General features: G+C 44.2%; 1 protein-coding gene across 5 annotated transcripts in view; it reads right to left on the bottom strand.

The window, feature by feature from the left end:
• The window catches only part of LSAMP (limbic system associated membrane protein), a 1389250-nt gene that overhangs the window by 89036 nt on the left and 1283986 nt on the right, over nucleotides 1-16228 (bottom strand). For all 5 annotated transcript variants that reach the window (XM_084611602.1, XM_084611601.1, XM_084611603.1 and 2 more), the window contains one exon: nucleotides 8312-8446. In XM_084611602.1, coding sequence (XP_084467728.1) covers nucleotides 8312-8446 — 135 coding nt within the window. The remainder of the gene's footprint in view (nucleotides 1-8311; nucleotides 8447-16228) is intronic.

The following is a 16228-nucleotide window of genomic DNA, read 5'->3' on the forward strand; positions in this document are numbered from 1 at the left end:
GACATAATGAGGCTTCTCCAGCAGAAAACACAGATGCTGCACTCTCCTGTTACCTACAGGTTCAACAATCATGAGCTGGTCTCCCTTTGAAGTCAATGAGGAACTCCATTTTAGCGTCTCATTACACCCTCCCCCCCGCCAACATAGAATCATAGAATATCAGGGTTGGAAGGGACCTCAGGAGGTCATCTAGTCCAACCCCTGCTCAAAGCAGGACCGATCCCCAATTAAATCATCCCAGCCAGGGCTTTGTCAAGCCTGACCTTAAAAACTTCTAAGAAGGAGATTCCACCACCTCCCGAGGTAACACATTCCAGTGTTTCACCACCCTCCTAGTGAAAAAGTTTTTCCTAATATCCAACCTAAATCTCCCACACTGCAACTTGAGACCATTACTCCTTGTCCTGTCATCCGCTACTACTGAGAATAGTCTAGATCCATCCTCTTTGGAACCACCTTTCAGGTAGTTGAAAGCAGCTATCAGATCTCCCCTCATTCTTCTCTTCTGTAGGCTAAACGATCCCAGTTCCCTCAGCCTCTCCTCGTAAGTCATGTGTTCCAGTCCCCTAATCATTTTTGTTGCCCTCCGCTGGACTCTCTCCAATTTTTCCGCATCCTTCTTGTCGTGTGGGGCCCAAAACTGGACACAGTACTCCAGATGAGGCCTCGCCAATGTCGAATAGAGGGGAATGATCACGTCCCTCGATCTGCTGGCAATGCCCCTACTTATACATCCCAAAATGCCATTGGCCTTCTTGGCTACAAGGGCACACTGTTGACTCATATCCAGCTTCTCGTCCACTGTAACCCCTAGGTCCTTCTCTGCAGAACTGCTGCCTAGCCATTTGGTCCCTAGTCTGTAGCGGTGCGTTGGATTCTTCCATCCTAAGTGCAGGACTCTGCACTTGTCCTTGCTGAACCTCATCAGATTTCTTTTGGCCCAATCCTCCAGTTGGTCTAGGGCCGTCTGTATCCTATCCCTACCCTCCAGCGTATCTACCACTCCTCCCAGTTTAGTGTCATCTGCAAACTTGCTGATGGTGCAATCCACACCATCCTCCAGATCATTTATGAAGATATTGAACAAAACCGGCCCCAGGACCGACCCTTGGGGCACTCCGCTTGATACTGGCTGCCAACTAGACATGGAGCCATTGATCACTACCCATTGATCCCGACAATCTAGCCTATTTTCTACCCACCTTATAGTGCATTCATCCAGCCCATACTTCTTTAACTTGCTGACAAGAATACTGTGGGAGAAAGTGTCAAAAGCTTTGCTAAAGTCGAGGAACAACACATCCACTGCTTTCCCTTCATCCACAGAACCAGTTATGTCGTCATAGAAGGCAATTAGATTAGTCAGGCATGACTTGTCCTTGGTGAATTCATGCTGACTGTTCCTGATCACTTTCCTCTCCTCTAAGTGCTTCAGAATTAATTCCTTGAGGACCTGCTCCATGATTTTTCCGGGGACTGAGGTGAGGCTGACTGGCCTGTAGTTCCCATATTCCACATGGTATCAGAAGCCACATCCCTACCCCTAACACTTCACTCTGGGGGACAGTTAGCACAACCACAGCTTCTTATAGACTGATCTGTGAGAGCCATGGCTGGTGTATGTTCAGCAGAAGTGGACTGAAACGGATATGAACATTCTTTCCCCTTGTTACGTTCTGTTCTGTTAATTTATTTCAGAAGTTTTTATCGAATGTCTTTTTAACCGCACATTGCTTTTTTGCACTGGTTCTGGTATGCAATAAAAATCATTTTTTTGGTAAATAATTATCTGTAATACTTTACAAACACATGCTGCAGAAGGCATAGCGTTACTGAATGCACCCACTACTTCTTATTGTACAGGATGACAGAACTCATAGGATCAGTAACAAACACAGTGTAATAATCATGAATGTATAGCAAGCGCTGCAAAATTAATAGGTGCATTACCAGTTTTATATTCATAGATGTACACTAAGTACCACACAATTCTTAATTGCTCTCAGGGCCAGGTAAAGCCCAGTCCACCACATCACATTACTCTGGCTGATTGTTAAAGTGCTCTTTCAAAGCCTCCCTCAGCTTCATAGCTCCTGATTGAGCTCTTGTGGCTGGCTGTTCAAAGTCTGCAGACAGCCGCTCCACCTCCACCCTGTCAGCAACTTTCCCCCCTTTGCCTTACAAATATTATGCAGGACACAGCAGGCAGCTATAATCACTGTGATATTTTTTTCACTGAGATCTGATCTTGTAAGTAAACAATGCCAGAATCTGTTCAATCTTCCAAAAGCGCAGTCAACTGTCCATCTGCTCCTGCCGAGCTTGTACTTGAATCTTTCCATGGTACTATCAAGGTGGCTGGTCTATGGCATCAGGAGCCAGTGGAGTAAGGAGTAGGCTGGGTTCCCCAGGATCATTACTGGCATTTCAACTCGCCAGTGGTAATGTGCCAGTTGGGAAAGAAAGTGCCTGTTTGTAGCTTTCTGAACAGTCCTGTGTTCTTAAAGATGTGACACTTTCCCTGACCAGCCAACATAGAAGGTACTCGGTGATCCACTAAAGTTTGCATAACCTTAGAAAAGTAGCCCTTTCTGTTGATGTACTGTGTGGCAAGATGGTCTGATGCCAAAATGGGGACATGCATGCCATCTATCACCCTACCACAGTTTGGGAACCCCATTGCTGCAAATTCATCCACTGTATCCTGCACATTGCTGAGAGACGAAGTCCTGCATAGCAGGGGATGATTAATGGCCCTGCGCGCTTGCATGACAATAGCTGCTACTGTGGATTTTCCAACTTCAAAATGATTTCCCACTGACGGGTAGCAATCTGGCATTGCAAAGTTCCACAGAGGGATCACCACCAACGTCTCTACTATCGGTGCAGCTGTCATTCTGGTGCCCATGTGCTGGAGGGTGGTTGCATCCAAAAGTTCTGCAGCCATCGCGTGTCATCCCAAACCTGCATTATGATGCAATCCCAGCAGTCAGTGTTTGTTAATTGAACCCAGAGTGGCACTCCATCATATGCAGCTGTCCCATGAATGCCACCAACCACCTTGAATTAATTTTCGCTATGTCCCACAGCAATCTGTCCTCCACGAAACTGTCATGTCCCCTGCTGCTGTGATTCTTCCTGAGGCTCTGCAAATACTGGAGGATTTTCATCCCATGTTAGCAACATTCATGACAACAGGGCAGAGATATGCGGGCTCCATACTTCTGTCAGAAAACATGGACAGTGAGGAGGGCTGTGCAGGTTTGTGGAATTTTAAAAAAGGAGTGAAAATTATTGGAGATGGATGGCAGTAGGGGATCTAGAAAGTTGCATGATGGGCTCTAGACCCCTTGCTCCCAGTGACCCCTGGGTGATTTGTTTCTGCCCCAGCATGGAGTGCCAAATTTTCCCAAAAGACAGTATGCTGGATGATGCAAGTTGCACACTGGGATACCTCCCTGTTGTGCACCACAGCACAAGGACTCCTGGTGACTATACACAGTGTCGACACAAGGAGCCAAATATGCACCTGCATGAGCGATATACAAACTTTGGAAGCTGTATGCCAAGGTAAATTGCATCAGCTGAAGTTTGTAGTGTTGCCAGGACAAAGATAGAAGGGGAGATGGTGATGAAGCAAAGTGACACTGATCTGTAGCCGTGGATGCATACTGTGTGTTCCATAACATCTTTGACCTGCGTGATAAGGACGCAGGGGATTCTGAGCCTGGATTTTCCTATTTTCCTAGCACACTTTGTGCTGATGTTTGGGAAGTGAAGTCCAGAGAGGAATGAGATGGTTCCTGGGCATATGCTGCATGTCCTTTTATTGTTTTTAGAGCTGGTTAGAGCCCAGAATTCCCATTCTGTGGGAATTCTGAAATATTGTTTTTTTATTTCAAATTAGAACATAATAAAATAATAATAATAATTAATAATGGTATTAAGAGATGTCATGTATTACATTATGATTTACTTGACATAATAGTTGAAATACTTCAACTATTATATTAAACATAAAAGTCAAAACAATATAGTTGAAATGTTTTGACTTTATCAGACAAAGCATTTTGACTTTATTGAAACAAAATATTTCGACTGTACCATATTGAAATGAATCACTTTGATAATTTTTGTCAAAAGGCTGAATAAATCAATACATTTCTGTGGACTGTTTTGATTTTTTCAAACGAGCATTTTCCTACCTAAAAACATTCCTCGGAAAATTTTCTACCAGCTCTAATTGTTTTCATTTGTGTTAAATATATTCATTCAGTGTTATACATTTATTCATTAAGTGTAAGCAACTATTTGAACTGACATGCTTGTTCGGATTCTATGCCTACAAAATATATTCCTAATTATTGTTTAACAAAGAATATATATATAAATAAAAGCATTATCAGGGGTGTATGTCCACATAACAAAGAAAGAACTTAACAGCATAAGAATGGCCATACTGGGCCAAACAAGTGGTCCATCTAGCCCAGTATACTGTCTTCTGATAGTGGTCAGTGCCAGATGCTTCAGAAGGAATGAACAGAACAGGGCAATTATCGAGTGATCCATCCAGTCATCCAGTCCCAGCATCTGTCAGTCAGAGGCTTAGGGACACCCAGAGCATGGGGTTGTACCCGTGACCAGCTTGGCTGATTGCCATTGATGGACCTGTCCTCCATGAACTTATTTACTTCTTTTTAGAACCCAGTTATACTTTTGGCCTTCACAACATCCTCTGGCAACCAACTCCACAGATTAACTGTGAGTTGTGTGAAGAAGTACTTCCTTACGTTTGTTTGAAACCTGCTGCCTGTTAACTTTATTAGGTGTTCACTAGTTCTTGTGTTATGTGAAGGGATAAATACTTTCCTATTCACTTTCTCCACACCAGTCATGATTTTATAGACCTCTATCATATCCCCACTTAGTCTTTTCTAAACTGAATAGTCTCAGTCTTTTTCATTGCTCCTCATATGGAAAATGTTCTATACCCCAACCGTTTTTGTTGCCTTTCTCTCTACCTTTTCCAAGTCTAATATATCTCTGGGGTTGCAAGAACTGCATGCAGTATTCAAGGTATGGACGTACCATGAATTTATATAATGACATTATGATATTTTCTTATTATCTATCCCTTTCCTAACGGTTCCTAACATTGTTAGCTTTTTTTGACTGCCACATAAGAACGGCGATACTCGGTCAGACCAAAGGTCCATCTAGCCCTGTATCCTATCTTCTGACAGTGGTCAATGCCAGGTGCCCCAGAGGGAATGAACACAACAGGTAATCATCAAGTGACCTATCCCCTGTCGCCCACTCCCAGCTTCTGGCAAACATCGGCTAGGGACACCATCCCTGCCCATCCTGGCTAATAGCCATTGATGGACCTGTCCTCCATGAATTTATCTAGTTCTTTTTTGAACTCTTATAGTCTTGGCCTTCACAACATCCTCTGGCAAAAAGTTCCACAGGTTGGCTGTGTGTTGTGTGAAGAAATACTTCCTTTTGTTTGTTTTAAATCTACTGTCTATTAATTTCATTTGGTGACCCCAAGTTTGTGTGTTATGAGAAGGAGTAAATAACACTTCCTTATGTACTTTCTCCACACCAGTCATGATTTTATAGACCTCTATCCTATCCCCCTTTAGTCATCTCTTTTCCAAGCTGAAAAGTCCCAGTCTTATTAATCACTGCACATTGAACAGATGTTTTCAGAGAACTATCCACAATGACTCCAGGATCTCTTTTTTGAGTGGTAACAGCTAATTTAGGCCCCATAATTTTGTATGTATAGTTGGGATTATGTTTTCCATGGTACATTACTTTGCACTTATCAACACTGAATTTCATCTGCCATTTTGTTGCCCAGTCACCCAGTTCTGTGAGATCCCTTTGTAACTCTTTGCAGTCAGTTTTGAATTTATCCATCTTGAGTAATTTTGTGTCATCTGCAAACTTTGCCACTTCAGTGTCTACCCCCTTTTCCAAATCATTTATGAATATGTTGCACAGCACTAGTCCCAATACATATCTTTGAGGGACTTTGCTATTTACCTCTCTACATTATGAAACTGACCATTTATTCCTACCATTTGTTTCCTGTCTTTTACCAGTTTCTCATCCCTGAAAGGAGCTTTCCTCTTATCCCATGACTGCCTATTTTGCTTACAAGACTTTGATGATGGACCTTGTCAGAGGCTTTCTGAAAGTCTAAGTACACTGTATCAACTGGATCACCCTTGTCCACATGTTCGTTGATCCCCTGAAAGAATTCTAAGAGATAAGTGGGGCATGATTTCCCTTTGCAAAAGTTGTGTCGACTCTTCATCAACAAATTGTGTTCATCTATGTGTCTGATAATTCTTTACTTTAGTATAGTTCCAATCAATTTGCTTGCTACTAAAGTTAGACTTACCAGTCTGTGATTGCCAGGATCGCCTCTGAAGTCTTTTTAAAAAATGGGTGTTACATTAGCTACCCTCCAGTCCTCTGGTACAGAGGCTGATTTGAGTGATAGGTTACATACCACAGTTAGCAGTTCTGCAATTTCATATCGGAGTTCCTTCAGACTAACTGCTATTTAATTTGTCAATTTGTTCTTAAAACTCTGCTACTGATATCTCAATCTGGGACAGTTCCTCAGATATGTCACCTAAAAAGAATGGCTCAGGTGTGGGAATCTCTTTCACATCCTCTGCACTGAAAACTGATGCAAAGAATTCATTTAGCTTCTCTGCAACAGCCTTGTCTTCCTTGAGTGTTCCTTTAGCACCTTGATTGTCCAGTGGCCCCACTGATTGTTTGGCAGGCTTCCTACTTCTGGAGTCCTTTTTTTTTTTTTTTGCTGTTAGTTTTTGTGTCTTTTATTAGTTGCTTTTCAAATTTATTTTTGGCCTAACTAATTACACTTCTTACACATGATTTGCCAGATGCTCCTCTCTATTATTCTCAGTCAGATCTGACTTTCAATTTTCAAAGGATGCCTTTTTGCCTCTAATCACCTCTTTTACTCTATTGTTTAACCATGGTGGCATTTTTTTTGGTCCTCTTACTATTTCTTTTTATCTGGGGCATACATTTAAATTAAGTAACCACAGGCCTAACCATGCACTGGGGCTGAATCATATGTTAGACTAGCTTGCTAAAAAGAGCAACATATGGCTAGCATTATGAACTATTTATTAACTGTGTGATGTGTGGGCAGGAAGTTTGGCCAATGTATATGGCACAGGGGCATTGCTTTGGCACATGATGGCATATATCACACTGGTAGATGTGCAGGTATCTACATATCTGTTGTTAGGTGATGGGACACCATCATAGGACCTAATCACATCAGCCACACTATCAGAGGCTTGTTCACCTGCACATCTACCAATATGATATATGCCATCATGTGCCAGCAATGTCCCTCTGCCATGTACATTGACCAAACCGGACAGTCTCTACGTAAAAGAATAAATGGACACAAATCAGACGTCAAGAATTATAACATTCAAAAACCAGTTGGAGAACACTTTATTCTCTTTGGTCACTCGATTACAGACCTAAAAGTTGCAATTCTTCAACAAAAAACTTCAAAAACAGACTCCAACGAGAGACTGCTGAATTGGAATTAATTTGCAAACTGGATACAATTAACTTAGGCTTGAATAAAGACTGGGAGTGGATGGGTCATTACACAAAGTAAAACTATTTCCCCTTGCTTATTTTTTCCCCCTACTGTTACTCATACCTTCTTGTCAACAGTTGGAAATGGGCCATCCTGATTATCACTACAAAAGGGTTTTTTTTCTCCTGCTGATAATAGCTCACCTTAATTGATCACTCTCATTATAGTGTGTATGGCAACACCCATTTTTTCATGTTCTCTGTGTATATATATATCTATCTTCCTACTGTATTTTCCACTGCATGCATCCAATGAAGTGGGTTTTAGCCCACGAAAGCTTATGCTCAAATAAATTTGTTAGTCTCTAAGGTGCCACAAGTACTCCTTGTTCTTTTTGTTCATGGTACTGTTCTCCTGAATGTCAGTGGCTAAAGATGGACTGTGCTGGCCCTTATAGTGGGAGGGAAAGGGGAACCTCACAGATACTTTTTTTACATCATTCACCAAGTCTAAGGAATAAGGTCTGCTCTCAGGTGAGTCTCTCTGATTTCAGGGCATGCATGTCCAACAGTAGAAATTCCCATCATGTTTCCTTTGAAAAGAAATAGGGCCCAGGTTATGGGGATGCCAGGATGTTCTCCTCTTCCTGCCATCACCATGGTATGGGAGCCCAATCCCATCTGGTTCAAATATACTCACAGTTCACAGTGACCCGGACTTGCTTGACATCTGCCGAGGAAACTTCATTGGCAGCTTTGCACTCGTACTTGCCAGATTGCTCCCGTGTGATCCCTAGGATCTCCAGGTACTCTTCCTCGCCTTCAAATTCTCTTCCTAGGAGAAGAAAAATACACAGCAGGATGTTGTTAGGTGATGTCGACTTTAGCAGCTGTCTCTTTGGTTGTAACCTGTGAATGATCATGGCACAAGTATCCATGAAATAATGACAGACAGGAGCTACTTAGAGGCTATCTCAGCAACCACAGCAGTTACAGACTTTTTTTTTTAAATGAAAGCTTAGATTCTAGAGAACAAAAAGGATGGGCGAAAGGAGTGCCAAATGCCAAACACCACAAACTGGCCCAAACTGAGCCTTGTGGCCAGAATCAGACACATTCGTAGAAGCAAAATCTCCAACTTGCGAGGACAAAATTAGTTTAATGACTAGGTATTTGAAAACCAAGGGAGGGCAGACAGATTATAATTGGCTCTATGGTAGTTATGACCATCATAAATTGGGACATATTGTAGCCCCCTGACCATGAAAAGTTGTGGAATTATTTTCTGTCTCTGAAAACGCAAACCTCCAAGCCAAACCACCATTGACAGGACTAAGTTTCCTGGAAACACCTCCACACTGAGAAGTACCAGCTTTTGGAAAGTAAAAATGAGCCACAGAGACCAATAATCACTGCAAACCCTAGCTCTCCATTCTTCAGTTTCTCCATCTGCAAACTGTGGCTAATAATACCCCCCTCCAAGGAAGGTTGTGAGGTCAACCTATGGAAAGCACATTGAGATCCTTGGATGGAGGTGCAATAGAAGTGTACAGTGTTAGGATTTAGTGTATCTACACTATCACTCTGGAACCCAAGTTTGGACTCTCCCTAGAAGGATTATGAGCAATGTTGGGCAAAACCATGATGGGAGAGTATTTTCCTGTCTTAACAGGGTACAAACACTGCTCTGGAGCATGGCCGCAGCAATGTTTGCAAACGGGATAGCACAGGCAAACAAACTCAAGCCAAAAACAAAAAATCCAATTCTAATCTCACTTTTAAATCACACTGGTCAGATGTTCAGAATAGCTCAGTGCCCAGAAGATATCGTTGTTGTCAATGGGGGCTAATGAGGGCTGAGATCTTTTGAAAATCTTGCCTTTTCATTGAAGTGGCTGAATGGCATTTGAGCTCTTTTCAAAGTCTGACCCCATCTGTGGGTGGGCAGCTCCTCTGAAACTCCATCCCTGACTTCCTGGATATGCTTCAAACACTGTCTGTGTGGACTGGGCATTAGTCCCTGGCTCACAAAGTCCGGAGTGGCAGCAGTAGCTAGGCCCACTCTCAGGGGTTCCAGTTCCAGTGATATTCCCTAGAGTGGCAGAACCATCCCAGAGCACAGGCATATGTTTCCTGTGGCGTATTAGCCAAAGCAAGTTAGCCAGGTCAGATTAGCCAAACACAATGGAGGATGAACACAGGGCGCCAGCCAGATTCTCTTTGCTTTGCGCCAGGGATAGGGACTTTGGGGACTGATAAATCTCTGCTCAGGATTCTCTCTCTTGCACCACCACTCCTAGTTCTTGTTTTTCCTCCACTCGTCAAAATCCCCCAATGTGTAAAATCATCCACAGAGAGGGCAACTCGGTATTCAAAGGGGAGCAGCCATTCCACACCCGGGTGAATGAACTCTTCCGCAGTGGATAAGCTTTCCTCTTCTATTCAGACCCAAAACCCAGATCCAAATGCTCCCAGATTTCCGATGAATTTGAAGCTAATCACTGTTTCCCAAATCATTATCTGCTTTTGTGTAAGTCTGCATTTTATTTTCAGGACCTTCTAGCATGGATGCAGAAAGAGCTAGCGCTCTGCTGCATGACCTGCTTTTGTGGAGGTGTGTCATAAATATAAAAAGAAGAGTAACCAGCTTTCTGTATACAGTGCTATAAAATTCGTCCTGGCCAGAGGCAAAACCCTTTCACCTGTAAAGGGTTAAGAAGCTCAGCTAACCTCGCTGGCACCTGACCTGTTTTCTTTCTAACTCTCGGGTGTAAAGTTAGTTAAAAACAGAGAGGTTAGGATGACAGACTGCACTGTTCAACAGCAGTTGAAATTAGCCAGCTTTGAAGCTGAGGAAAAACAAAAGGAACATGAAAGAAATGGAGGCTGCCCACAGGAGAGAAATGGAGGCAAAGGAAAAAGAAAAGGAGAAGAGGGAAAAAGAGAGGAAGCATGCATTGGAGATGAGAAGGCAAAGGTCTCAGCAGAATATACCGAATAACCCTAACAATCCTTCCCCAACAATCCACAAATGGGAGCGACTATGTCCACAGTATGATGAATTCAGCGATATTGCTGAATATTTTCTCACCTTTGAGAGACTGTGCACACTCCATCAAATTCCTGAAGCTCACAAGATGACCACATTGGTCACAAAATTGACTGAAAGAGCTCTGGACATATTCAATAAGATGCCTATTGAGGAGGCTTCTGACTATAATAAATTCAAGGATTTGGTTTTAAAGCAATTTAAAGTTACACCTGAAACTTACAGAGTAAAATTAAGAGCTCTGAAGAGAGGACCTGGACTAAGTAATGTGGCTTATATAAACCGGATGAAGGATCTGTTAGATAAATGGTTCAAAGGAAGGGGTTTAACTAGCTTTGAAGGAATGTGTGATTTGATGACTCAGGAGCAATACCTGAATATGTCCAAGGAGGATATAAAACAGTGTTTATGGGATAAGAAAATGGACTCAGCAGAATGTCTTGCTTCTTATACTGATCAATACGAGCAATCCCAGAACACCAGAGAGGTGGGTCAAACTGGAACAAAACGGGTGGATGGAGGAGAGAGGAACAATTCTGGTCGCAGTTGGAGCGGATACCAGAAGGGACACCCTCAGACCACACCCTACTACTTGGGGCAGCCCAAGGACCCAACTACACACCAAGGAACACTCCAGACACTTTATCATCCCGCCACACCATTCTCCAGCAACCCACCTTGCCCCAGTGACCTGTCAGCTGGATGATGTTTTAAATGTAACGAGCTGGGGCATGTAAAGGCCAACTGCCCCAAGAACCCCAACAGATTACAGTTCATTGCACCGGAATCACACCAGAGGTCCTCAGGCTCAGATACCTCCCAGATACCCTCAGAGCGGAGGGAAACTGTGAGTGTGGGCGGGAAGAAGGTCACAGCGTGGAGGGACACCGGAGCACAAGTGTCGGCTATCCATGCTTCCTTAGTGGACCTCAATTTAATCGACCCAGAGGTCCAAGTGACGATTCAACCCTTCCAGTCAAACTCTTTTGACTTGCCTACAGCCAAGTTGCCGGTCCAGTACAAGGGCTGGTCAGGAACGTGGACTTTTGCAGTCTATGATGATTATCCGATCCTCATGCTGTTGGGAGAAGACTTGGCCAATCATGTGAAGCTAGCCAAGAGGGTGGGAATGGTCACCCGCAGCCAGGCTAAGCAAGCTGTCACACCTAGTTCTATTCCGGAAACTTCTACCAGGACCCAGGCAGAGGTGATGGAACCGGACCCCATGCCAATGTCTGCAACATCAGTAGTGGATCCAGTCCCAGAGATCCAGACAGAGCCAGTCCCAGAACCGGAACCGGCAGAACAACCAGCACCAGACCCATTGCCAGCACTGAATCCAGTACTTGCAACCCCAACATCAGAGGGCCCCACTGAACCTGCACCGGCAGCAGCAGATAACCCTACACAAGAGGCTCAGCTGAAGCCTGAACCCCAACATAGTGCACCAGTGGAGAGCGGTTCACAGTCAACGGAAACAACCCCATCACCTGAATTGCTTCCAGAGGGACCAAGCCCAGGTCCACAATCCAATGAGGAACTGATGTCTCCAGCATCAAGGGAACAGTTTCAGACAGAACAGGAAGCAGAAGAAAGCCTCCAGAGAGCTTGGACGGCAGCACGGAGCAACCTACTGCCTCTCAACTCTTCTAATTGATCCAGGTTTGTTGTAGAATGAGGACTTTTATACAAGGACACTTTTTCTGGTGGACACCAGGAAGACTGGCATCCGCAGAGACAGTTGGTCATTCTAACTAAGTACCGAGTAAAGCTATTAAGCTTAGCCCACAATCATCCTAGTGGCCATGCTGGGGTGAACAGAACCAAAGACCATTTGGAAAAGTCGTTTCACTGGGAGGGAATGGGCAAGGATGTTTCTACCTATGTCTGGTCTTGTGAGGTGTGCCAAAGGGTGGGAAAACCCCAAGACCAGGTCAAAGCCCCTCTCCGGCCACTCCCCATCATTGAGGTTCCATTTCAGTGAATAGCTGTGAATATTCTAAGTCCTTTTCCAAAAAAGACACCCAGAGGAAAGCAGTACATACTGACTTTCATGGATTTTGCCACCCGATAGCCAGAAGCAGTAGCTCTAAGCAACACTAGGGCTAAAAGTGTGTGCCAGGCACTAGCAGACATTTTTGCCAGGGTAGGTTGGCCCTCCGACAGCCTTACAGATGCAGGAACTAATTTCCTGGCAGGAACTATGGAAAGCCTTTGGGAAGCTCATGGGGTGAATCACTTGGTTGCCACCCCTTACCATCATCAAACAAATGGCCCGGTAGAGAAGTTTAATGGAACTTTGGGGGCCATGATACGTAAATTTGTAAATGAGCATTCCAATGGTTGGGACCTAGTGTTGCAGCAGTTGTTCTTTGCCTACAGAGCTGTACCCCATCCCAGTTTAGGGTTTTCACCATTTGAACTTGTATATGGCCACGAGATTAAGGGGCCATTACAGTTGGTGAAGCAGTAATGGGAGGGGTTTACACCTTCTCCAGGAACTAATATTCTGGACTTTGTAACCAACCTACAAAACACCTTCCGAACCTCTTTAGCCCTTGCTAAAGAAAACCTAAAGGATGCTCAAAAAGAGCAAAAAGCCTGGTATGATAAACATGCCAGAGAGCGTTCCTTCAAAGTAGGGGACCAGGTCATGGTCTTAAAGGTGCTCCAGGCCCATAAAATGGAAGCGTCGTGGGAAGGGTCATTCACGGTACAAGAGCACCTGGGAGCTGTTAATTATCTCATAGCATTCCCCACCTCCAACTGAAAGCCTAAGGTGTACCATATTAATTCTCTTAAGCCCTTTTATTCCAGAGAATTAAAGGTTTGTCAGTTTACAGCCCAGGGAAGAGATGACGCTGAGTGGCCTGAAGATGTCTACTACGAAGGGAAAAGTGATGGTGGTGTGGAAGAGGCGAGCCTCTCCATGACCCTTGGGCATATGCAGTGACAGTAGATCAAGGAGCTGTGCACTAGCTACGTGCCGATGTTCTCAGCCACCCCAGGACTGACTGAACAGGCAAACCACTCCATTGACAAAGGTAATGCTCACCCAATTAGAGCCCAACCTTACTGGGTGTCTCCTCAAGCCAAAACTGCTATAGAACGGGAGATCCAGGATATGCTACAGATGGGTGTAATCCGCCCCTCTGGCAGTGCATGGGCATCTCCAGTGGTTCCAGTTCCCAACCCAGATGGGGAGATATGTTTTTGCATGGACTACCGAAAGCTAAATGCTGTAACTCGCCCAGACAACTATCCAATGCCACGCACAGATGAACTACTGGAGAAACTGAGACAGGTCCAGTTCATCTCTACCTTAGACTTAACCAAGGGGTACTGGCAGGTACCGCTAGATGAAACCGCCAAGGAAATGTCAGCCTTCATCACACATGTTGGGCTGTATGAATTTAATGTGCTCCCTTTCGGGCTGTGGAATGCACCCGCCACCTTCCAAAAACTTGTAGATGGTCTCTTAGCGGGATTGGGAGAATATGCAGTCGTCTACCTTGACGATGTGGCCATATTATCGGATTCCTGGGCAGAACACCTGGAACATCTACAAAAAGTCTTTGAGCACATAAGGGAGGCAGGACTAACTGTTAAGGCTAGGAAGTCTCAAATAGGCCTAAACAGAGTGACTTACCTTGGACACCAGGTGGGTCAAGGAACTATCAACCCCCTACAGGCCAAAGCGAAGGCTATCCAAAAGTGGCCTGTCCCAAAGTTAAAGAAACAGGTCCAATCCTTCTTCGCCTTGGCCGGATATTACAAGCGATTTGTACCGCAATACAGCCAAATCGCTGCCCCACTGACAGACCTAACCAAAAAGAAACAACCAAATGCAGTTCAGTGGACTGAGGAGTGTCAGAAGGCCTTTAACCAGCTTAAAGCGACACTCATGTCTGACCCTGTGCTAAGGGCCCCAGACTTTGACAAACAGTTCCTAGTAACCACAGATGTGTCTGAGCGTGGTGTGGGAGCAGTCTTAATGCAGGAAGGACTGAATCAAGAGTTCCATCCTGTCGTGTTTCTCAGCAAGAAGCTGTCTGAGAGGGAAAGCCACTGGTTAATCAGTGAAAAGGAATGTTACGCCATTGTCTACGCTCTGGAAAAGCTAGGCCCATACGTTTGGGGACAGCGTTTCCACCTGCAAACTGACCATGCTGCACTACAGTGGCTTCATACCACCAAGGAAAATAACAAAAAACTTCTTTGGTGGAGTTTAGCTCTCCAAGATTTTGATTTCGACATCCAACTCATCTCAGGAGCTTCTAACAAAGTGGCTGATGCACTCTCCCGTGAAAGTTTCCCAGAATCAACTGGTCCAAATAGTCCTTAAGATGTGGAAAATATAGTTAGTCTTTATACAGTTAGTTGTATATTTAGAGATACATGTGTCTTATTAACTCTGTTTTCCCCACGAGCTCCAGGAAGAAATCACAGCCAGTGTTTCACCCTATCTGTGATTTGGGGGGCGTGTCATAAATATAAAGGGAAGGGTAACCACCTTTCTGTATACAGTGCTATAAAATCCCTCCTGGCCAGAGGCACAACCCTTTCACCTGTAAAGGGTTAAGAAGCTAAGGTAACCTAGCTGGCAACTGAGGGTTGGTCTGTCTGTGTGATGCTTTTGCTGCGAACAGATCAGGAATGCAGCCTTACAACTCCTGTATAGTATTTAAACTAGCTAGAAATGCGTTAGATTTTCTTTTGTGTAATGGCTGGTAAAATAAGCTGTGCTGGATGGAATGTATATTCCTGTTTTTGTGTCTTTTTGTAACTTAAGGTTTTGCCTAGATGGATTCGCTATGTTTTGAATCTGATTACTCTGTAAGGTGTTTACCGTCCTGATTTTAAAGAGGTGATTCTTTTACCTTTTCCTTAATTAAAATTCTTCTTTTAAGAACCTGATTGATTTTCCATTGTTCTTAAGATCCAAGGGTTTGGATTTGTGTTCACCTGTACAAATTGGTGAGGATTCTTATCAAGCCTTCCCCAGGAAAGGGGGTATATGGCTTGGAGAGATATTTTGGGGGAAGACGTCTCTAAGTGGTCTCTTTCCCTGTTCTTTGTTTAAAATGCTTGGTGGTGGCAGCATACAGTTCAAGGACAAGGCAAAGTTTGTACCTTGGGGAAGTTTTTAACCTAAGCTGGTAAAAATAAGCTTAGGGGGTCTTGCATGCAGGTCCCCACATCTGTACCCTAGAGTTCAGAGTGGGGAAGGAACCTTGACAGGATAGTGTACGCTATTAGACAAAGAGGGAATATGGTCCACCCTACCGCACTGCAGGAGTCACCGGGACACTGCTCACCGTTCCCAATAGTGCACAAGAAAAGAAGTTAGGAACAAGATTCCAGTGGCAAGGCCCTTCGGGTGGGATTTTCACAAGTGCTCACCATTGACCTAAGTCTGCTCCCATTGACATGAATGGGAACTTTACCGTTGACTTCAATGGGACCAGCGTTAGGCCAATGCGAAGGTGCTCCTGAAAATCCCATCTAATGTCAGAATGCACTCCATTTATCATAACACTGGCAGCTCCCAATTACTAGATGCTGAGC

The sequence above is a fragment of the Lepidochelys olivacea genome (genome assembly GCF_965140295.1).
Source record: "Lepidochelys olivacea isolate rLepOli2 genome assembly, chromosome: 1".
Taxonomy (NCBI): domain Eukaryota; kingdom Metazoa; phylum Chordata; order Testudines; family Cheloniidae; genus Lepidochelys; species Lepidochelys olivacea.